General features: G+C 45.5%; 1 protein-coding gene across 2 annotated transcripts in view; it reads left to right on the plus strand.

Annotated features, from left to right (window-relative positions):
- Window positions 1–13,220, plus strand: part of RNF11 (ring finger protein 11) — a 57,744-nt gene extending 44,524 nt beyond the window's left edge. Inside the window, exons 1-3 of one of the 2 annotated variants that reach the window (XM_068239063.1) lie at window positions 5,824–6,007; window positions 6,937–7,106; window positions 11,499–13,220. In XM_068239063.1, the coding sequence (XP_068095164.1) occupies window positions 5,825–6,007; window positions 6,937–7,106; window positions 11,499–11,670 (525 nt within the window). In that variant the 5' untranslated portion in view covers window position 5,824 and the 3' untranslated portion in view covers window positions 11,671–13,220. Of the gene's footprint in view, window positions 1–5,823; window positions 6,008–6,936; window positions 7,107–11,498 lie in introns of those variants that run through there. The other variant, XM_068239064.1, reaches the window with a different exon arrangement.
- The last annotated feature ends 9,966 nt before the right edge of the window (window positions 13,221–23,186 follow it).

Genomic DNA, 23,186 nt, shown 5'->3' on the forward strand with positions numbered 1-23,186 from the left:
TATGCAGACACCAAAGACTTGCAGGACCCCTCAGTTGGAAACCATTTTTATTGACTCGGCAAGATCCACCCCATTCATCAGTGGCGTAGCTAAGGAGCTATGGGCCCCGATGCAAGTTTTACATTGGGGCCCCCAAGCACTCTATACATAACAATTGATACGGCGCAACAAAACCTACCCAGGACAACCACCGTGTCAGAGGTGCAAGAAGGGGATGGGAAACCGTGTGTTATTTATTAATACTATTCAAATCATCTATAGAAGTGAATATTATTGGCACAGGACCAATAAAGAGATAATACTGTGGTTGAGGGTGGGCCACTAGGGGCCCCTCAGGCCCAAAGGCCCCGATGCGGTTGCAACCTCTGCACCCCCTATTGCTACGCCACTGCCATTCATTAAAGGGGAACCAAGTGCCACTTTTTTTTTTCATCTGTGACTTCTGCAAAAATCCTTTAATGTGGACCTAAACTCAGAAAGTTTTCTACTCTAAGGGCGCGTTTCCACTTGAGCGGAAACCGCCGCGGATCCGCAGTTTCCCCGCAGGCGGATAGTGCGGGGAAACTCTGCCATAAAGTGCAATGCTAACGCCGGCCAAATCGCTACCGCTAGCAATTCGGCCGGCTTTTCCATCCGAATCGGCGCAGGAGGCTGCGGATCCCATAGCCGTGCATGGCACGGCTGATGGGATTCGTGTGCTTTCCCCGCAGGCCCGGAAGAGCCGGCTCGCGTCTCGCAGACGCGCGCCGCTCTAGTGGAATCGCGCCCTAAAAGATCAGAACAGCATAATAACCTTTAAACAAAACACATTCCTTTGCTACAGCTGATACAAATCCTAAAATGTTTCTGCTTCCTGATTCATGGAAGCAAACGTATTAACATCCTGTGTTTACCAATTAGCTCTTTGCTGTGGCAGTCAGGTGACAGGGGAGAGATCAAATTACAACTTGTGCTTAGTCACAGATGAGGGGGAAATAGACAGGCTCGGTGTAAACGCTCCCATTCACTTCAATGGGAGCATTTACCGCGGCGTTCCGAACGCTTGCGGTAAACGCTCCGCAAGCGTCCATCTGAACCAGCCCTAAGAAGCCAGGTAAACTGTTTTTACCAGCAGCTATGCATGGTTGAATATCTGGTTTGGACAGAGCCGGCATAGTGACAGTATAGCAGCACTTTGACCTGTTTGTCTAACACAGAAACTACCCCCCATTGCACATGCAGTGCATTCTGGGAAACGTCGGAGTTTCCCAACTTGCCGGTAGCATTTGTCAGCAGATTGATGGGTGTCTGGCACTGAAGTGCAGCTTGGAGGGCGCAGAGTAATCCTGTTTAGTGTACACAGACAGGAGCTGCTCACAGGTAGCTCAGTGATGTCACAGAGCGAGGCCAGGTGACATTGCCTCCAGATAGATCAGGTTTTCAGTATCAGGAAATGCAAATAAGGGCCAACAAAGATAACCTGTCACTGTGTCTGCAGTTACCTCAGCACACTACTGCTTATCTGTGCGTAGCTGATAATCTTTCATACTGCAGTCACATATTGTGGCAGTTCAAGGGCAGTTTTTTCCTTTCAAGATATCCCCCCTCCCCCTCTATCTACACGAATCTATTAGAGAATTTCCGACCGGTCCGAATGGATTATGATCGATTTTGGGTACTTATCAATGCAAGATCAAACGGAAACAATTTGGACGTCTACAGACAATACAATTTCTTATCAGATCACTGGTTGATCTGATGGAAAATTGTACCATGTAGATGAGGCTTAAAGGCATAGATGAAAATTAAAAGTCAAAATGAGCATAAAGAAGTCATACTGTTTGTCTTGTTTGTCCCCTGTGATCAATGGAATTCTGCATCCTCCATTTTAAAAATGGCGATGACTCCATAACCGCTTCCTGGTCTGCACACGCCAAGCCCAATTTCGGGCCCGATCTATTCATGCTTGGCGAAATACAGGATTAGGATTCCGAAACTGTAATCTCACCCACTTGAGCCATAGGGAAACCTAGACATTACCTTGCTCATCAGTTGTCCTTTTTAGTTATAACTGACAGCATCTAATATATAACAGACAGCAACTTATATATTTCAGTTCTGACAAAACTTTGGCAGAATTGGAAGGAATCATTGTTAGAAGATAATAGTGAGCTTCTGAGAGGAAGTGACGACATGGTTAGTATATAGTATTAATTTGCAGGAATATCGTGTTTATTTTAAATCATTTTAATTGGTTCAGGTTCAGTTTAAAGTATGTACAACAGTTCTTAGGGCCCTTTTCCACGGCTGCTTGTGCTTCTGCTCGTAATCACACTGCGGTGCGTACGCGCAGGCAGCATTTTCCACTAGTCCCGATTGTGCCGTTTACCCGTTGGGAACAGAGTGCGATCGCGGTGAGAATCTCGCAGCCCGACATTTGCGTGCAGGCAAAAAGTGTCACACTAGTGGGAAGCGAGCAAATCGCAGTGCTCTAGCAATCGGCAAAATGGCTGTGATCCACTTTTTTGAAGCAGATCGCAGCCAGTGGAAAAGGGCCCTAAGACCACAATTTTCAGAATCTGAAAAAAGCAATTGTTTGTGTATCGTAATTGGCCTTTTTATACTAGCTAGGCCATATGGGTCTCATTCCTGCATGTAGGTGAGCCTTTTATGTGTGTCTATATAGCCTTTCGGGTGGGGGAGATTGTCCTCCACAGAGCTGTGGTGTCCCTCAGTGTTTGCCCTCCCCATTGTCCGCTTCCTTACAGGCAGACAGTGATAATCTATCCTTTTCCTTGCTCGGTACGCCTGTAGCATGTATAACCAGCGGAGCCGCTGCTTGACTGCCCTGGGCTTTTATTTAGTTGAATGTTTTTCAGTGGCGCTGATCTCTGTAATCTTTCTCTAATCTTTATCCCTGGGATTACCGCAAAGGACCGGCCTCCTCCTCTGCCTGACCTCTTTTTCCACTTGCTGTGCCTTCAGTCCAGAGAAATCCGAATGTTCCTGGCCGTATTCTGCAACCACAGGAATGAGACTGTGATGTCTCCATGTGCCCACACCGAAATTCAATAACATAGTAGTGCTATTAATTGCTTTCAATATATTCTGACATTTGGCCAGTATTGCTGCACGCATCCTCTCTCCCTACTGACTGAATAAAGGTGTGTGTGTGTGTGTGTGTGTGTGTGTGTGTGTGTGTGTGTGTGTGTGTGTGTGTGTGTGTGTGTGTGTGTGTGTGTGTGTGTGTGTGTGTGTGTGTGTGTGTGTGTGTGTGTGTGTGTGTGTGTGTGTGTGTGTGTGTGTGTGTGTGTGTGTGTGTGTGTGTGTGTGTGTGTGTGTGTGTGTGTGTGTGTGTGTGTGCGCGTGTGTGTCTGTGCGTGCATGCGTGTGTGTCTGTGCGTGCATGCGTGTGTGCGTGTGTGTCTGTGTGTGCGTGTGTCTGTGTGTACGCACAGTGACAGTCGCCCGCATCGATTGGGACCCGATCCCTCAGGCCACAGTTTCGGGACAGAGTGCTGTGGAGTGGTGACAACTGTGTAGCGCATAATGGTGCAGCTTTGCCCGGGAGGGGTAAGGTCAGTCCCCCTCCCATTATTTAATGCATACGTTTGGGGCCCTGAACATCTTTTCTCTTTGCAATAAATGTAAGTGTACCTGGCTGCCTGCATACTGTAACTCCTTCCTGCCAGAAGAGTAGGAGTGGCTTCCTCAATACAGAGATTTTCAGACCCCCACCCACCACCTTCTTCTAATGCTGAGCTATGATTTGTGGCCAAAACTGCAGCTCAGCTTTCTGCTCTTTGGCCTGGTGCACACCAAAAACCGCTAGCAGATCCGCAAAATGCTAGCAGATTTTGAAACGCTTTTTCTTATTTTTCTGTAGCGTTTCAGCTAGCATTTTGCGGTTTTGTGAAGCGGTTTTGGTGTAGTAGATTTCATATATTGTTACAGTAAAGCTGTTACTGAACAGCTACTGTAACAAAAACGCCTGGCAAACTGCTCTGAACTGCCGTTTTTCAGAGCGGTTTGCGGTTTTCCTATACTTAACATTGAGGCAGAAACGCATCCACAATCCAAAATCTGCAGCAGCCCGGGAGTATGCGTTTCTGCAAAACGCCTCCCGCTCTGGTGTGCCCCAGCCCATTGAAATACATTACCCTAGCGGATCCGCACCCGCAAGCGGATCGCAAACCGCAGCAGAACCGCTCTGGTGTGCACTAGGCCTTTCTGCCCATTTCCCCTCCATTGCTCAACTAGTAGTAAAGCCTTCCCACATTCTACCCAGTGTGTTTATACAATCCGTGTATGCCGCTCATCACCCTCGGTTGAGCAAACGCTCATAAACTATGATATGAAATGATCACCAACGATGGTTTCAGGCGACAGTAACTGAAAGGATGTACGTAGCTTTGGAGTGCTACGCCAGGTGCATTTTATTTCCTGAAGACAACCGGAAAGGTGTAAAGATGGCTGTACATCAGGCGACTTGGCGGCAGATCGACCATCTGATTAGATTATTGGTTGCATGAATCAGGCATGCTGCAAGATGTAGGGCTGACTTGCTCGATCAGTTGCGCGGCGATAACCGTAAGAGATAAGACAAGCAATGAAACTCCCAACGCTGTCCCCTCCCCTAATGTGCAATGCGTGCCGCCCCAACCCCACCAGAGTGCACTATACATTACCCGTCTGTCTCCGCCGATGGCTCCGTCCATACACGGAACCCACATGGGTGCGTGCATGGATGAAAGATGGAGCCAGCAACTGACTCGGACAGGTATAGTACGGGGCACTGGGGAGCACATCGGACATTACGGGGGACAGTGTCGGGCTGGCGATGCGGCCTCACAATGCTGATGCCAGATCGATTTCAGCATGAAATTGATCAGGAATTGGCCTGCAGTGTATGGACAGCCGACAGATTCAATAAGAGAGAGTTTTGTCTCTTGGTCGAATCTGCCCATCATCGCTAGATGTATGGCTACCTTAACTCGCTCACATCTTAAAGAGGAACTCCAGCCTAAACAAACATACTGTCATTAAGTTACATTAGTTATTTGAATTAAAATAGATAGGTAATCTTTTACCCACCCTGTTTTACAAAAACACACAAATGTTTGATTTCATGAGGGTAGCCATCTTTTTGGTTGAAAGGAGGTGACAGGGAGCTTGAGACACAGTTCCAACTGTCCTGTTGGCTGATCACCCCTCCCAGTTGCTAGGCAACATGAATAACATAGGAAATACCATCATGCTTTGCACAGCATCAGGGAAAAAAAGCCCAGGCAGTTTTCTTAGATGGGTGGAGCTTATCTAACAATGCAGCAAAAAATGATGCTTTGGTAAGAAAAACAAAGTTCTGTTGCTGTGAAACTGTTAAAGAAACACCAAACCTTTTCAGTTCTGCTGAGTAGATTTTTAGTTCGGAGGTTTACTTTAAGCACAGGTTTACACCTCAGTGGTAAGTCTCTCCTCAGCATAAGAATTTATACACCTGTATATCTTACAGTCGTGTAAAAAGAAAAGAGGAATTGTTTCAAGGGTTACAGAGATAGTCCTGAGGGCCCCACCATTATATGTCTGTTTTCCAGTCCGCTGAGCTGGCTGCATCTCCTCAGAGCTGCCAGGCATGAAGGAGACGGAAGCCTCTTTTATCGCAGGCGTGTCAGCAGACTGGTGACTTAATGGTGTGAGACAGCAGCAACTGGCATGGCCTCTGGAGACAGCTGGCCAGGAAGCAGACTAAGCTGTCTGGCACATGACAACGTAAGCCTGGGCAACCATCCCCACAGATAATCGTATGTGTCAGACCTCTCCATCCAACTCCAGATCAAGCCCTGATATGACAAACCCACACACTTCAGCCCGCTTCAGTAAGCTGTGTGAAACTGAGTGTGAGAGACTGCTCAGCATCCCCCATAGATGCGTGGCTTGTGGAACGCTAACGCTGAAGATTTTGTGTGGTGAAAGGGAGATGCTTCGACAGAGCGAATCACCAATCAGGTGTATTGATGGATTTTATGAGGTAAAATTACTGCTAAAACCAGGGCTGGTTCTCACCATTTTGGCACCCCAAGCAAAAAGTACCTTTTTGTCTCTCTACCCCAATGTTATGAACAGGAAGACTTTAAAGAGGAGCTGTCAGCCATACTATCTCAGGAAAAAAAAACCCATGTATAAGTAGATGCACGCTTTCTCTACTTACATAACCTATGCATTGCACTGTCCACATTTTGATTTTAATGATTTTTCTACGGTAAAAAAAAAGAATCTGTCTTAGGATTCTCCATTTTAACTGTTTATCTTGAAGCCAATCCTGATGTCATTTCCTCCCTTGCTTGCCTGAAATAAATATGGCAGCCTCCTCGGTTTCCCTTTAATTTTAAATGCTAAAATGAAGGAAAACTGATGATAATCGAAGGACCAGTGCAGTTTAAACGATAAACCTACATCTTTTGCTTCTAAATTCTTTGTGATGAGCATGGCAAGGGGTGTGGTGGGGCGTGGTTAGAGGTGTGGCAGGGGTGTGTCTTAAAGTGTCCCAATTTTTTTAAGATGAGAGAGGGAGGAATGCTCCTGTGTGTGCCATGGGAGAGGTAGGGAGCTCCCAGCTACAGCTGGCCTACAGATATCAGATCATCAATTGGCTGCAAATGGTCCAAGGCAGACACAGCGCGGTGTGAGATCGTACCAAGAGATACTCTGCCTCGTGTCTCAAGCTGGTCACACAGCTCAAATGGGCTCCTCCATGTTGAAATACAGTCAATAAAATTGAAATGCGTCATTTTCCATCACGTTGAATCCTCTCCAAGGGTTGAGTTGAAGCAGTGAACAATGGAATTAATACATGCGCAGTAAGCAACTATTGTGGCAGATTCTGTTTTACAAAATTGAATTTTCTTTTCTTCCCCTACGTTGTCTGTTTATTTCATAAACTCTCCCTGTGTTTTGCAGGAGCAGGCGCCAGTACCGGTGTACCACCCAACCCCAAGTCAGACCCGACTAGCTACACAACTGACAGAGGAGGAGCAGATCCGAATAGCGCAGAGAATAGGCCTGATTCAGCACCTACCTAAGGGGGTATACGACCCTGGACGGGACGGCTCGGAGAAGAAAATCAGAGAGTGAGTCTGCTTTACTTTCCACGGATCGTGTTCCATAATAACAAAGTGCCCGAGAGCTGGCCATACCTCAGGCGACGTGGCGGCCGATCGGCCATACGATTTGATAATTATAAGCGGATCAGATGAAAGTTGGTGCTGCCAAGAGCATCAATTTTGTGGCGAAATTGGTTGCATGTATCTATTGGACATGCTGCAAAATATAGGGCCGACTTGCTTGATCAGGTGCGTGGTGGTAACAGTGTGAGATATTGGGACGAGCGACGGAAGCGTACGAGAGCGCTCGCTGCTGGGAGACTTGGGTGCAGGATACAGCCGATATACGGCTTAACCTGCTCCAATGTTATGCTGAAATCGATCGGGGATCGGCCTGTGGTGTATGGACAGCCAACAGATCTCTCTCTGCTCAGATCTGTCTGCCTCGTGGTGGGTCTGCCCATACGTCTTCTGAGGCACGGGCAGCTAAAAGAGAAAGAATCAAGTGTTTCAGTGTGTCCAATCGATGAAAAGTGGCTGATGTGTTGAATCGACTAGGTAAGTCATTTGAGGTGGATGGAAGATATCGGTTGATCGCACAGGAATCGGCTACTGTTCGCATATCATTCAATCGACTCTGAATCAATTTTGGCATTCAGAGCATGGAGACGCCATCGGTCAGATCGAATAGTAAAGGTGATTCGCATAGGATATCGCTTGTAGTGCGTGGGTCACTAGTCCATCCACTTTTGATCAATCACACTGAAGTTGATCGCCCTTTAAAGTTGATCGCTCTGTCAATGGAATCAAAATCGCTATATGTACAGATACCTTTATATTATTATAATCCTACAGCATCTTCTGTGACGCTGTACAACCGCATACAGGAAGTACAATAAACAATACAACAGTTAACAATACAAAACCATGGTGGTTTGCAGCTCATACAATAAATAAACGAACTACGGATTTTTACACGGGATAGGAGGTATGCACACACATTACAGGTGAGAGGGATATATGGAGGTTAACGTGTGTTTCCTTTTAAACAATACACATTGCCTGGCGTTCCTGCTGATCCTCTGCCTCTAATACTTTAAGCCATAGACCCTGAACAAGCATGTGGCAGATCAGATGTCTGTGACATATCTGACAAGTTTAGCTGCATGCTTGTTTCAGGTGTGTGATTTATGCTGGGAATACACCATGAGATTTTTTGGCAGATGGATGGTTCGATAGATAATTTCCGACAGATCCGATCTAATATTTGATCGTTTTTCTCGATCGATTTCTTATAGACGTGAATGGAAATCGGTCGGAAAAACGATTGGACAGTAAATCTGCTGAAAAATCTCATGGTGTATTCCCAGCATTAGATCCTACTCACCAGAAAGATCAGCAGGACTGCCAGGCAACTGGTATTGTTTAACCACTTGAGGCCCACAGGCTTACACACACCCCTAGTGACCAGGCTATTTGTTACAATTCAGTGCTCTGTAGCTTTAACAGCTCGCTGCAGAGCCATACAACTCGGCACACAAATTCATATTTCCTCCTTTGGTTGCCACCAACAGAGCTTTCTGTTGGTGGCGTCTGATTGCTGCTGATTTTTTTTTTTAAATTTTATTTATAATAAAAAAAAAAATCTGTTTTATTTTAATTTTCAATCCCACCCTTCCCCCGGAGAGCCAATCAGTATGATCGCCTGTCCTAGACATCAGCCTATGAGAGGCGATCAGCTTCTGAGCCACTTGAGGATACAGCTCAGTGACAGAGCTTTAATATATATGTTTAGTCTGTTCATTTAAAGGTGTTTTTTCCCTTTGTAACAGAGTTCAATTTAAAGTAATTTTGCAATCTTTGACAAATCATTATATGTGTAGGGTTCCAGGCTCCCTACGTATACAGTACTGATGAGAGCTATTGTAGTTTTATCTTTTTATACTGCTTGTATGGTGTTTGACCTATCTGGAACATGGATTTAGCTCTCCACACCTGGCTGTTCAAGAACTATGGCTTTCTTGTTGAAAAACCCAAGAGACTTTGCAAACGGAGGGATATGGCTGCAAGCGCTTATTTATTTGTAAAATATAGTTACAGCTTGAGTAGAAACAATAGTGTGTAAGCTTGCAAGCATATCAAAGACTGATAGAATAGAGTGAACACCAGAACAATGTCTCTGTGATCAAAACCAGCAGATCTCAGGTGCGGATACACAGGGGATCCTTCCTGCCAAAGAGGAATGGTTGTAAACACAAACCTAACCGTTGCTCTCTTGAGCTGCAGTCCGGAGGGATTCTCTACAGTTCAGGTGCTGTGCACATACCCATGGGGCATATACATGTGCCTCGCGCTCTGCTGCACTTTGTTTCTCTGAGTTTGTACAGCGGACTCCCTTGTTGAAAACCCGTAATAAGCGTGATAAAGAATATATGGTTAGTCCCAGACTTACCAACACCGAACTTAAAGAATCATCGGACAAAAAAAAAAAAAATCAGCCTTACTCACCTGGGACTTTCTCCAGCCCCTTGCAGCCAACTGTCCCACGCCGACCTCTCCGCCACAGAACTACTGCGCAGTGCGCCGCGGACCACGTGGCCATGAGTGACAGCGGCGCTTCATGCAGCCGCAGTAAGGATGACCTGGAGGTTGGCCTCTGCACTGTGCTCCCCGCAGGACGGCGGCGGAAAACAGAGCAGTGAGCGTGAAAAAGTCGGCTGCAAGGGGCTGGAGAAAAGCCCCAGGTGAGTAAGGCTGATTTTTTTTTTTCCGGATGATTCCTTTAAGACACTGAAGCCAGGCTAAATTCGGCTTACGGCTGCAGCTCTGCCTCCATGCGTGTCAATCTGCCGGCGGATCTCCGCCTCTCCCCCGCCCCTCTCTGTGAAGGCAGATTGAGAGGGGCAAGGAGAGGCGACGATCAGCCGGGATTGACGTGCTGAGAGGCAGCGCTACAGCCATTAGCTCTGCCTCATTCAGGAAGCGCTCCCCGGACGGAACAGAGGGGATTTGGGGGGTATTAACCTCTCATTTTGCCGCTGGATAGCGGCAATTTAGCTTGAGTTATAGTGATGAACATAAATACAAGTTAAAAAAGGGAATTTAGCCTGGCTTCAGTGTCTCTACGAACAACCCGCCCATACAGCTTGAAAATGTGAAATTTGATTCTATGGGAACAAGTGAAAAAAAAAATTCAAAAAGGCCCTGTAGTTTTTCAGAAAATCAGTTTTAAACAATTCAATGAAAAAATGGTTTTTAAACTGGTAAAATCACATTTTGCTGCAGTGCACTGGGGGCTTAGGGGGACAGAGGTGACAGTTGGAGGGACACTGGAGGTGCAGGGGGGCATAGAGGAGGTACAGGGGACAGCAAGGGCACAGTGTTTTGACTTACGGATAGATTCAGGTTAAGAACGAACCTACCTTCCCTATCTCGTTGTTAAAGAGGAACTTTAGCGAAAGGGGGGGGGGGGGGGGGATAAATCAATACATTGCAAAATGAGTAGTTAACAAATAGAGAGATCCAGAAATGATTGATATTCGCCATGTAATTTGTTTATATTGTTAGATCCACAATCAGCCTGTGGTTCATCATCTTTACTACTGGCAGACATGGAAAAAAATGCACCACCATTATCTATAACCGCACGCCCTAACACTGTGATACAATCAAAGGGGGGTTTTCTTGTTTGTTTTTTTTATATAGATATACACCTGCACAGAGGGAGATCCTGGTTGCTTGGCAGTTGGAAACAGCCATTATGTCTTACAATGCAATAAGTTTCACAGACAGGAAACTGTCAGGACCTGTGTCACACCACACTGTGGGAAGGTTTTAAAGGAATACTGTAGGGGGGTCGGGGGGGAAAATGAGTTGAACTTACCCGGGCTTCTAATGGTCCCCCGGTATGGTCTGTGTCTGCGGCGTGTCCTCCTGGTGACATCAGCAGGAGTAAGGACACAGCAATGCAGGCGCAGTGGTTTTCAGACTTTAAAGTCTGAAATTCCAGACGTGAACCGGAGGCGGGGCCGGAGCATTGGGGAGTGGCTGCGCGGGCACAGGATGTCTGCGGGGGACCATTAGAAGCCCCGGGTAACTTCAACTCATTTTCCTTCAACCCCCCCCCCTACAGTATTTCTTTAAGCACAATATCAGCCATACAGCCCAACCCCAATGATCTATTCGAGAAAAGGCAAATCTTTCTCCTGGGAAAGGGGGTATCAGCTACTGACTGGGGTAATGTTCAATCCTTGGTTATAGTTCCTCTTTAACCAGGGACCACCTGTATATTCATTCCTCCTGTATGGGCAGCACACATACATTTATAATAGGTATCCCGGTAGGGTAAGCTATGCGTTTCCTCTTTCTTGTAACTCCACCTTAACGCGTTTGCTGTGTGTTTGTTTTTCCCCTCTGCAGGTGTGTGATCTGTATGATGGACTTTGTGTATGGCGACCCCATACGGTTCCTGCCCTGCATGCACATTTACCACATGGACTGTATAGACGACTGGCTAATGCGCTCCTTCACTTGCCCCTCCTGCATGGAACCGGTGGATGCAGCGCTGCTCTCTTCCTACGAGACTAACTGAGCATCTCGCAGACCCTGCACAACATGGACATCGGCTGCCCAGGGTTCCCTCCGCCTGAACCCAAAGAGCCACAAGCATACGTATTAGAAGATTGCACACCGATTATTGAACCTGCTTGCTCGCGGGCGACGTGCGCTGTGTACCGGATCTCTGATGTTGGGAGGAATCCGTGTTATATCAGACAACAGCCTGGGGGGGAGGGTAAAGCAGTGACTCGTGTTCATCACATGATTACTACTCCCCTCCAATCCCAACGTTCTCCAAACAATACTGTTTACTTGTGTTCCCGTCGTCGGATACAAGTCCTGTTAATGTATGTTAAATCTAATGGTTCTGTTTCCTGCCTTGTCAATACTCCGCACCTTCCTTGTCTCCTCCTCCCCCCTGAGTAGCCTGTCCTGTCGTTCCAAGTGAATTTGTGGGGGGTTTGTCCATCAGTGTGTAGGGGCGGAGCCTTGCATCGTTCTATGAGTTGTTTTGAATCCTCACGGGGGTCCGGACTGAAGACGGTGGCTGCCGGTGTTTTCGTTTGCTTTCTCCGTAGACCTTGGGATTAGGCGCTCCTGTCCGCGCTCACAGCAGGGGGCGTCCGCTAAGATGTCCGTAAAATGTTGTCTCTTCCTCCTGCCGGACGTTATTTCTCTGAAACATCGCTTGTGGGGAGAAAGGAAACCGAACCCCCTCTTTATGCAAAAAAGGCAAGGCCTTCAGGGGCGGAGCATGACGGTGCCAAAGCGATCCCTGACGAATCACAGACTTTGGAGGAAGCACTCTGCGTTTTAAAGTACTGGCACACAACTAGTTTTAAACCTTTGGCTACCAGAAGGGCCCCTTGCTGGGCTTCTGGCTCCTCCCTGAGCGGAGGAATTATTTGCACCTTTTATTATTATTATAATTAATTATATAATATTATTTCTTTCCATTGGAAATGGAATTCCATGGCCTTAGGTCTCTGTGTAATGTGGACTCTATTGTCGCAGGAAGGTTCCGCATGAAGCGGCGTGGGCCGGTCTGCAGAGCTACAGCTGCTGATTGGGGGGGCACAAGAAGTCCCAGCATGCCTTGTTGAGCCTCGACAGGTGCAGGATCGCAGCTTGCCCACTCTGCTTCTGGAACCGCTTCGCAGTTAGTCATGCGATGTTTGAACTTTTTAATCTTTTTGTTCATTTTTACAGTGTATTCCCAGTGAGTACACACCGTTGGAACTTTTTTGTTGTTTTTGTGTAGAACAACCCCCCCCCCTCTGAGGTCCAGGAGACGACTGCAACTCAACAACGCGGCTGGCTGCCGACTCTCGAGGGATTAACAAATGTTCGTGTTACATTTATGTTTATGTAATCATTACCATGTATAATTTGTTTGCGTGTCATTTGGTTTGTTTTTCCTTTTTGTTTTTGTTTTTTGTTTTTCTCCCATTTTTTTCTTTTGTTTTTCTTTCTTTGTTGTTTTTTAATTTTGTCTAAACTCAAACTGTATTTTCATCATCAGCCTTTGAAAGTGGTGTTGCGAGCTCAGCATCAGATTAAAGCTGTGTATTCTGAAAGTATAAACCCCTGATTTGGCTGTGCTTCAGAAAATGCTTAATACCCAGGACTGGAGATCGCCTGTCCTCAGCATTTCAGCTCGCGGATCTGCAACTCGTGCAGATACGTTTGTTACAGCACAATGCTGGCAGCCCAGGAAGATGCCTGGATTAGGCTTAACCCTTTCAATGGGCAAGTCGGATGTGCACGGCATTCTGACTGGTAAAAAAAAAAATAAAGGTTAAAGTGCTGCGGCTAACAGCCAATCAGTTGCTTGGGGTCCTGTTCACAAAACTGGCAATCTGCTTCTGGAGGCTCAGAGATCGGCATATTTACAGGTAGAATTCGAAAAATTACAATATCGTGCAAAAGTCCATTTATTACAATACCCTGAAAAAGTCCATTTATTACAGTAATTCAGATTAAAGGGTGAAACTAATCTATGAAATAGGAACCCTTTGCAGGTGTTTTGGATGAATTAGCTGATAAGAGTCTGACACTTTGAGCCTAGAATATTGAACCTTTTCACAATATTCTAATGGTCTGAGATTTTGATTTTGGGGTTCTCATAACCTGTAAGCCATAATCATCAAAACTATCCCACTAATATAAATGCAAAAGTTTGGATGTTTGTTACTCAATCACCCAACAATGGCTGAACGGATTTGAATGACATTTGGCACACACATAGTACATTACCTGGAATAACATATAGGATACTTTATATCCCTATAACCAAAAAGTGGGCGGAGACAAATACAAATTTCACTGGGAAAATGTAAACTGCAGCCATTCTTATGGCCCATACTCACGGGCGAGAAATGTGGCCTGTCGCCAGCACACGTGAGCGTGTGGGCGACAGGCCGGCGACAGCTTCTCGCCAGGTCCCTCCGCGTACACACACGGAAGAGGGACCAGCGGCAAGGCGGAAGCTGTCGCTGACGTTCCTCCTCCCCCCGCCGGAAGCTCCATGTACCTACATGGAGGTTGCTGTCGCTAGTCCGCATACTCACGCGGACTAGCGACAGTTGCGGCGGGGGGGCAGCGGCGACTGTCGCCATGCGATTGAAAGTTTCAATCGCATGGCGACATGAGCGGCGGGCGACAGTTCGGGGTGCGCGCGTGTGCGACGGCCCATACTCACGGGCGACCTGTCGCCGCAACACGCGCGCGCCGCGTGTTGAGGCGACAAAAGTCCCTCGTGAGTATGGGCCATAACACTGTTAATGGCAGGGTTCTCAAACGTTGCACAGTTGGTCATCGGGTGACTGGGATTAAAGTGGACCCAAATTAAAAATGCAAGATTTCAGAAACAAAATCTATTTTCTAAATTATAATAATAAAAAGCAGCCTTTTTTCAGCTGCATGATGACAAATATAAAATATTTTACATTTATTGGAGGAACCCCTCCCTTCCTTTCATATTGCCGGGACCGAATCGGGCAGACTGGTGGAGGAGATAAAAAAACAAAACACAGGCTGCTACTGATGATGTCACAGGGGAGGTGATCTCAGCTTGTGTGAGATTTCACATAGACGACGCCCCTGTGAGGGAGGGTAGCTGATGACTAACACATCCATGATCTAAAACGGGTAGGGAACCTTGGCTCTCCAGCTGTTAAGGAACTACAAGTCCTACAATGCATTGCAGGATTCTGACAGCTACAGCCATGATTAATAAAGGCAAATGCATGCTGGGATTTGTAGTTTTATCACAGCTGGAGAGCCAAGGTTCCCTACCCCTGATCTAAAACCTTCTACTAAGCTGAGAAGTAATGGCTGCCACCTGTATAAGCCTAGTTATGGAAAGAGAAGGGTGAAAAGCATGCACTGAAATGCTCATAGGCTTGAAGGAGTGTTTCTTTGTATGTGTCAGAGTGGTGCAACTACATATTTTGAATTCAAAAAATGTTTGGATTAGGTCCGCTTTAATAATATTTAGAAGTGGGTGGAGCCTAAAAAAGCCAATGAAAATTCACCCATTGATTTTCAAGAGGAATATTAAAATTGCTGCCATTCTTGCACTGTTAATGGCAAAAGCCTCAAACCTGGTACAGTTGGTCATTGGGTGACTGGGGTTCAAATTCAGAAATAGATTAGTTTTACCTTTTTACGTTGAATTGCTGAAATAAGTGTACTTTTGCATGATAGTGTAATTTTTTTGAGTTTCACTGGTATTAGACAGGTGGACAATTTAAATCGCTGTATAATGGATGGGAGTAATATTAATCAGATATCATTAATGTTGTTTCACCTCACACTTAAAAGGGTACCTAAGATGAAGTAAATGTGCCCAGTTTAAAGAGAACCTGAGGTGGGTTTGAAATACCCTATTAGGACACAGAGGCAAGTGCTGTATACAATGAGCAGCCTCTGTGTCCTTACAGACTGTCTCCAGGCTCCCCCCAGGTTCTGCTGTCCCCCATTAAGAAAAAAAAAAGCCAGGCTAGCGACACGCAGATTGTCGCTAGCCGGCTGTTTACCTAAGGCTGTCAGTCACCGCCTCCTCTATAGTGCGGCTCCCCCCTTGTGTCCTTTCCCTCCATGCCTCCGTAAGCTGATTGGAGGAAGCTTACAGAGGCGGGAAGGGAAAGGATGCAGGCGGGGAGCCGCACTATAGAGGAGGCGGTGGAGGGGCGGTGAGTGACAGCCTTAAGTAAACATCCAGCTAGCGACAATCTGTGTGTCGCTAGCCTGGCGTTTTTTCTTTTTTTTAATTGGGGACAGCAGAGCCTGGGGGGATGTACAACAATTAACAAGAAAAGGGTTGGGGGGGGGGGGAGAGATTGTGCTGCATAAAAGGGAGTGAATAATGGCAGCACTTGGGAGCTTGCAGGAGGTATTGGCTGCACTTAAGGGACAGGAAGGGTGATTGGCTGCAATACAGTAAACAGTACAGTCATTAACCCCTCCTGAGCCCCAAGTGCAGCCATTAACTTGCTGAGTAGACTTATACTTAAAGCGGATCCGAGATGAAAAACTAACTATAACAAGTAACTTGTCTATATATCTTATCTATAGTTTAGATGGTTTACACAGCAAATCTGGCTGCATACAGCTTCACCAGTTTAAGATGATTTATTCCTGTGATACAATGAGAGCAGCCATGTTCTGTTTGTCATCATTACACAAGTAATCTGCAACTGCATCTCCACCCATCAAGCCTCTGAAAAATTCACTCCCCCCTCCTCTCGGCCTCTGAAATCTCTGGCTAGTAACCTCCTCCTGCCCAGACTAAGCTCCCATAAGCCCTTGCTACATGGGTCGGAGTGCCTTGGTGTTTTAGAGAAGCTGTGGGCGGGGCTTGTTTAGTTTATAGGGAATTAGAGTATTAAAACAAAACAAAAAACAATATGTAAGGAACACAATTATGCAATGTATAAAATTTCATCTCGGATCCACTTTGTCCATAAAAAATTCCAATCAACTTATACATGAGGCCGACTTTTATTCGAATATATGTATTATATTTTAGTAATTCAACTTTAAAAGGTGAAACAAGTATATGAAATAGACTCATTACATGCAAAGCCAGATATATCAAGCATTTATTTGCTATACTTTTGATGATTATGGCTTACAGCTTATGAGAACCCGAAAATCAAAATCTCAGACCATTACAATATTGAGAAAATGTTCAATATTCTATATAATATAATATTCTCTTAAAATGTCAGGAACCCTTTGCAGGTATTTTGGATTAATTAGCTCAGAGTCTAATTTATATATTGGTTTCAACTTTTGAAGTTGAATTACTGAAATAAATGAACTTTTGCACAATATTCTAATTTTTTGAGTTTTACGTGTATAACCAAAGAGTATAGCTTGTAAGTTATGATCAAGAAACCAACATATATTGAAAATATTTTCCTAGGTTGGGTTCACACGTTTTAAAAATTGTGAGCGATTTCCAAATGTCCGAAAATGCATTTGCTGCACGTATAATAAGTTTCTGTTAAAATTTATGCTTGCAGCATAAATTCGCACATCACATGCAAATTCACATTTATTTTCATTAGCCCTTCTGAAAATGCGCACACGATCGCAAATTTTAATGCAGAAGGCCACATGGAAAAAATGTTCACTTTTCTGCAGTAAGTGTGAACCCTGCCGGAATCTTCATTTATTAGTGCAAAAAGATTCACGATTTGAAATAGATCTTCAATGGCAATAAAGACAATATGAGTACAAAAATACTGAAAATTCATCCAGTGAATATTACCATGAAATGGGTGCGTTCTTAGTAATATAAATACATAGTATTATACTGTAATTTTTAGGTTCCCCCCCCCCTCTAAAAATGAGTGTTTAATTTAATAAAATATTGATTGGAGAAATTTTTGGTTTTTGTACGGTTTTTTTTTTTTATTTTGGGGGGGTCGGTTCTGCTGCTGTATTTATTGCCATTTAAAATAAGTTTCAAATCAAAATAGTGAAACTTTTTGCATTCATTTAAATATTAAGATGATTCGTACAATACATATTAGTTTCTATATCATTCTTGCAAGCTATATCCTCTATTCATATGAAGATGGTCAGGTTAAAAGAAACCTTTAAGGACTTTTTAAAAAGAAAAGTACTTTTCACTTACCTGGGGCTTCTGCCAGCTCCCTGCAGCCACCCTGTGCCCTCGCTGGGACAAAATGATCATCTGGTCCCCTGCCGTGGCTCGGTTTTCGACGACTAAGCCTGTCACCAGCCACTGCTTATGCAGCCCTTGCTGCGCGTGTCCTCATTTGAGGGGGGGGGGGGGGAAGGGGCAGAGGACATTGTATACAAAGCATGCCTCTGTCTCCTAATATGATTTCACAAACCCACCTCAGGTTCTCTTTGTGAACTTAAGACCAGCACAGCAAAAAGAATTATACTTACCTGGGGCTTTCTCCAGCCACCTGTAGTCTGTTGGCTGTGTCAGTGTCTATCTGATCCCCTCCCAGCTGCCACTGTGGAGTCCGCTATCTATCTGGGTTGCAGTTCATTGCGCATGCACAGTCCTGGCCAAACGCAAATATCCCTCCCCAAGCCGGGAGTATTGTTCGCAAGGGCAGTTGCAGTCTTGCCTAATGGCGCATGCGCAGAATGCTCCCGGCCATGAGTCGAATTGGGGGAGGTCAGCACCTTGTAATTGCTATAGTCTGCGACTTAGCCGAGTCACAGACTTTACAGAGCTTATAGCGGCCCAACCGAGGGTACTGGGAGGACAGTGAGGGGGCTAATGGATCACAGGGGGCTGGAAGAAGCTGTGGGTAGGTATAAATCCTCTCGCTGTGATTTTATCAGGTACAATTTAAGTCACTCGCCGAGAATGAGCAGCAGATCACATGCTATGACTCTGGTGGCTGCATAAAGCCAAAAGCTCAGCATGACAGCCAGGCAACTGGCATTGTTTATAAGGGAATAAAGATGCCAGCTGCCATATCCCTCTCACTTCATGTTCCCTTTGATCATGAGCATAGTCATCCTACGTCTCCACCATGTTTGTAGCAAATGCTGCCAAGTGGGAGTGCCCATGTTGTTGCCAGTCACTCAGTGCGAGTGTAGAAAGTGTCAGATCTGATGCAGAGCCAGGTAACTGAAACAGCACGAGATGAAAATCTGGCATCCAATGTCATACCTCCCAACTTTTTGAGAAGAGAAAGAGGGACACTTAAGCCACGCCCCTGCCACACCCCCTGATCACGCCCCTGTCACAACCCTAGCCACGCATGCCATAAAGATTTCATAAGAAAAATATGTTGTTTTATAATTAAAACCACACTGGTCTTTTCTTTCCTGGTTCATTTTCCTTCATAGTAACATTTTAAAATTAGTAATATGTCAATTTAAAGGATGGGAATAAAGGTTAATAGAGTCAATTCAAACACATTTTTTAGTACAGAAATCCTACCTAATAAAAGCTAACTGTTGCTGCGTCCAGCAGCTTTGTCCCTGTGTCCCAGGATTTTTGTTGCTGTGCATGAGTGAGGTGGGCGGGTGTGGGCGTGCACGGTGGTTGTGTGCAGGTGCATGCGCACTGGGGTCGGGCGTAGCTCGTTTTTAAACGGGCTGGGTCTACTAGTATATATATTTACATAGAAAGAGGGACAAAGTCCTGAAAGAGGGACAAATGAGGAGGAAAGAGGGACTGTCCCTCCAAAAGAGGGACAGTTAGGAGCTATTCAGTGTTACCTCTAGTGAAAAGAGAACAGCTATACCATCCAATGTTACCTATAGTAAAAAAGAGAACTTCAGAATTTTGGGGGGCTGTTCCAGAAATTTTCCACTTTGCCTTATTGTATCTGCTCCATTGTAATGCTGGGAATATATGTTACGTTTTGCGTGTTTGATTTGGCGCGTGATCTATTAGCCATTCGATTTTCTGCTCAATTCTCTTCTACTCGTTTTTGTTATCTTTTTTTCCATTCACTTCTACGAGAAATCGAGCAGAAAAGAATTGAGCAGAACATCGGATATGTCAGAATTTTATTATCGAAGGCATCTATCGGAACATTTCTTGGCAAAAAACGTACCATGTATTCCCAGCATTAGATAACAGAGCCTTCCTGTTGGTCTTTGAAACCATCTGTCGCACTAAAGGACTTATAGGGAGGATTGAACTTTCAAAGGGGAGGGACTTTCTCCTGATGACCATAGCAGCCCGCTAACGCGCATACATTTCTCCTGGATATATTGCTTTGGATCACACAGGTTCACTGTAGGTTGTCTCTGATTGGGTATCGCCACATCAGCCGACGGTAGCAAATGTGAGACTCCACCCCCTTACAATAAATAATAGTCATTTCAGAAGAACCAGTATACTTTGGCTAAGGTTTATAGAAAATAATCTAATCCAAATGTTAATGAAGACCTGACCATCCATTAAAAAACTGGGAGTTAAAGTCTAAAGAGTATGTGTCTATAAATAGTATGATGTATGTTTCATGGTTCTCTGAGTACTTCTTCAGAGGCAAATTTCTATGGTTTGAGTTTATTGCTGTGACAATAAAAATGCCTATACTGTATATCAGATTATGTACAGCCACCATCATGTTTCATACACAAATATCATAAATAGTGGGTGCTAAACAGAAATGGTCAAGGAAATTGAAATTTTTGATGAAAATTTATGCAGCTGAGCTTGAAAATGGACCAATCGAATTCTCCCAAGGTGAAATTCAATTTGAGGAAAATCATGGTAAGTGCCACTCCTTCCACAGGTGATCAAGCAAATGGTAACTACCTAAAATCATTTCTGTGTTTTCTTGTTAAAACTGCAAGATCTCTAGAAAAGTGTGCATGTCCTGGGACAGTTCACTGCTTGCAATAAAGGGACACTGTAGGGGGTCGGGGGGAAATGAGTTGAACTTACCCGGGGCTTCTAATGGTCCCCCGCAGACATCTTGTGCCTGCGCAGCCACTCCCCGATGCTCCGGCCCCGCCTCCGGTTCACTTCTGGAATTTCAGACTTTAAAGTCTGAAATTCACTGCACCCGTGTTGCCGTGTCCTCACTCCCGCTGATGTCACCAGGAGCGTACTGCGCATGCCTAGTATGGTCTGGGCCTGCGCCGTGCGCTCCTGGTGACAGGGTAAGTGAGGACACGGCAACGCAGGAGCAGTGGTGTCAGACTTTAAAGTCTGAAATTCCAGAAGTGAACCAGAGGCGGGGCCAGAGCATCGGTGAGTGGCTGCAGGATGTCTGCTTGGGACCATTAGAAGCCCCAGGTAACTTCAACTCATTTTCCCCCGACCCTCCTACAGTATCCCTTTAAAGGGCAACTGTACTGAGAAGTATTTGGAGGCTGCCATCTTTATTTCCTTGTAAGCAATACCTGCTGCCTGACAGTCCTGCTGTTCTATTTAGCTGCATGCTTGTTTCTGGTGTGATTTAAACACTTCTGCAGCCAATCTGGTCAGATCTGACAAAAATGTCAAACACCTGATCTGCTGCATGCTTGTTCAGGGTCTATGGCTAAAAGTATTAGAGGCCGAGGATCAGCACGATAGCTAGGCAACTGGTATTGCTTAAGATTAAATAAAAATGGTAGCCTCCATAAACCTCTCACTACATTTATCCTTTAAAAATAAAGGATGTAAAGTGAGTTCCATCTAAAGGACAACTGAAGTGAGAGGGATATGGAGGCAGTCATATTGATTTATTTTCAAACCATACCAGTTGCCTGGCTGTCCTACTGATCTCTTTGGCTGCAGTATTGTCTTAAAGGGTACCTGAGATGAATATATAGGCTGTGGTTATACTTACCTGGGGCATCCTCCACCCCCATGAGGTGCGTGGGCTCTCTAGCCGACCTTTCCAGGCCCGCTCCGTTCTGCAGTTATCTGACCCGATAATCTGGCCAGTCGTGCAATCCAGCATGTTCAACTGCAGGGTAGAGGGGCTCCAGCCTCAGGACGCAGGGTAGGAGGGGGTGCACAACTTACTCAAATATTCTACTATTGTGTCTGAAGCAGAGAGAAATAAGAAAAGGGGATACATGGCAGTGACTGCAAGCCAGATAACTAGAGATTAAGGTGTTGGGGGCTCAGGAGCGTGACGGGGGCATGCGAGGGGCTGGCCAGATTACCGCTGCCGGTAACTGGACAACAGAGTCCATGGACCTTATGGGGCTGGAGGAAGCCCCAGAGGATCAGCAGGACGGCAGCCTAGATGAGTTGACTCCTGCATACACAGCCTATATCTACAATATTAGGGTTTATTTAAAAACTTTGAGTGAAAACTGACAATTGGTGTATTTGTTCCATCTATATTTTTCTCCCTTTAAAGTGAATGGGAACCACATTTAAAAAAATGAGACCGATACTTACCCAAGGAGAGGGAAGGCTCTGGGTCCTATAGAGCCTTCCGGCTCCTCTCCTGGTCCCCTCGTTCCAGTGCTGGCTCGCCCGGTAGCAGTATTTGACTAAATTAGTCAAATACTGCTTTACCCGGCCGAAGGAGGCTTCAGAAGTCTTCAGGGAGCCCGAGTGCTCCTGAAGAAGGGCGGCCCTGTACTGCGCAAGCACGCTCTTTTGCACGTTAATGCCTGTGCAGTATGGAGCCGCACGTCTTCGGGAGGACACAGCTCCCGAAGACTTCCAAATACCCTTTCGGTGGGGGATTGAAACGGCGGGGGGGGGGGGGGGGAGAGCCAGCACAGCATAGAGAGCACCGAGAGAGGAGACAGAAGGCTCTGTACAACCCAGAGCCTTCCCTCTCCTTAGGTAAGTATTTGCTTCATTTTTTTTAAAATGCGGTTCCCATTCACTTTAAACTGTAACTACATGGAAGCAGCCTCTGCGACTGCAGAGTGGCCCAGAGCTGTAAGGGGGCTCCAACTACTACTTCCATCTGATAGGCCCAGTGCACATCAAAAACCTCTAGCAGATCTGCAAATCGCTAGAGGTTTTTGAAGCAGATTTCAGAGCGATTCTAGGCATGCCTAGCGGTTTTTGGAGTGTTTTTGTGTAGCAGATTTCATATATAATAATAAAAAACAAGTGTCAGCGCCAAGGCAGAAGGCGACCGCAGCCGAGAAGGACAATGTCCAAAAGTCCACACAAGCAATGAATATATAAAGTCAGCGCAGGTCTATAGTAATACAGCTTTCATCATTTTTTGGTATACAGGATCTTCGAACAAAAGGGTAAAGAAGCAAGGCTTACCAGATTCCAACAACCCACATTATAAGGTTGTAAACGAGTTTGATAGGTGGTCCGCAGAACTTTAAAATGGTGTCGTTTCACCAGCGATGTTGCACACTACAGATTCCTCCGGAATATAGTAGATATCCTGAGATCGCAGAAACTCGCCAAAGGGGAGTCCAGTAGGATAGTGACATGAAAGAGATGTACGGCACATCTAAGTGTAAACCGTCTTTATTACAATACAAGTAAAACAATTAAAAACAAGGATAAAGGAAAACTCACATACGGGGCCCGTGCACTGGGAACCCCGAAAAAGTAGCTTTCCCTTCCCTGGGGAAGGCGACAGGCGGCACCATTTTATTTGAGGTCTT

Source organism: Hyperolius riggenbachi, chromosome 6 (genome assembly GCF_040937935.1).
Source record: "Hyperolius riggenbachi isolate aHypRig1 chromosome 6, aHypRig1.pri, whole genome shotgun sequence".
Taxonomy (NCBI): domain Eukaryota; kingdom Metazoa; phylum Chordata; class Amphibia; order Anura; family Hyperoliidae; genus Hyperolius; species Hyperolius riggenbachi.